The sequence below is a fragment of the Geospiza fortis genome, unplaced genomic scaffold (genome assembly GCF_000277835.1).
Source record: "Geospiza fortis unplaced genomic scaffold, GeoFor_1.0 scaffold1509, whole genome shotgun sequence".
NCBI classification, from domain to species: domain Eukaryota; kingdom Metazoa; phylum Chordata; class Aves; order Passeriformes; family Thraupidae; genus Geospiza; species Geospiza fortis.
Genome location: NW_005054726.1, coordinates 57,649 through 58,934, shown reverse-complemented (window position 1 = coordinate 58,934; position 1,286 = coordinate 57,649). Strand labels below are relative to the sequence as shown.

General features: G+C 65.3%; 1 protein-coding gene across 1 annotated transcript in view; it reads right to left on the bottom strand.

Moving 5' to 3' along the window:
- The window catches only part of TMEM8B (transmembrane protein 8B), a 7,991-nt gene extending 7,845 nt beyond the window's left edge, over nt 1-146 (bottom strand). The window contains 1 exon segment of the mRNA XM_031065280.1: nt 122-146. Coding sequence (XP_030921140.1) covers nt 122-146 — 25 coding nt within the window.
- Between the last annotated feature and the right edge of the window lie 1,140 nt (nt 147-1,286).

The following is a 1,286-nucleotide window of genomic DNA, read 5'->3' as shown; positions in this document are numbered from 1 at the left end:
CGGCAGCGCCCGGCCAGCTTCCCTCCTTCCCGGGGGATGCCCCCTCGAAGCCCCCAAGTACCCTTCTGCATCTCGGTACTCAGCCAGCTCCCTGCCCCACAGCCTGCTCCTGGTCTCATACCGTCGTTGATGTATCCCCCGCACATCCTGACGCCCCGCTGGACACACACCCCCGCTTCTGCAGGCTGTCCATCTCCGCTGCCCCCTGCACGCACAAAGCCTTCTGCCCTGCATCTGCAACCCCCCGGGCCCACTCACTGCCCACGCACACGCCTCCGTCCCAGGGTGTTCCACTGCCTGTGCACTGCCTGCATCCTCCTTGCATGCACGACTCTGCACCCCACTGCTCATCTGTCTCCATGCCCCACTGCATGGGTACACCGTGCCCCACTGCATGTACATCCACGCATCCCATTCCACAGACATCCAGTACCATCTACAAAGGCACCCCTGTAGCCCATTATGCAAACAGCCCCCTGCACACGCATCTCTGTGCCCATGGCACCCACCTCATGTCCCAGTGTAGGTGTACCCTGTGTCCCATGACACCCCACACCCAGCTGGGGACATCTCTGTACTCTGCAGCATATCTGCCCCAAAGCCCACTGCACGCTGGCCCCATCCCTCGTGCCACACTCACCGTGTCCCATTACAGGTGCACCCCACATCCCAGGATGCCATCCCCCCACAGCTGTGCCTTTGTGCTCCATTCTCACCCGCATCCTGCCCCACTGCATGCAAACCTCACATCCCATTGCTCGTGTAGCTCATCCCAAGCTACGCATTCCAAGCGCATCCCCTGACCCCCACCACATGGCGCCCCGCGCCCCACACCTGCCCACCGCATCTCACCCACTCCCTGCCCCACCGCATGCACACCCCGCATCCCATTGTTCTTGTCCTCCACACCCATCCCAAGCTCATCCCTCTGCCCCGTGACTCACACCTCCAGCCCTCCTGCCCACCGCGCACACCCCCGTGCTCCATTCCCATCTGGCCCCCGCCCCACTGCGTGCACACCCCACATCCCATTGCCCGTCTGCCTTACGCCCACTACACGCTCATCCCGCTGCCCCACGGCGCGCTGTCCTGTGCTCCACCGCACGGACCCCGCGCCCCGTGCCTGCATCCCCCTGCCCACCGCGCACATCCCGGCGCTCCAATCCCACCCCCGCACTGCGCGCACACCCCACATCCCACGGCTCCCGTACCTCACACCCATCCCAAGTTCATCCCCTGCGTCCCGCCGCACGCCCCCCGCGCCCCACAGCTCCTGCCCAGCGCAC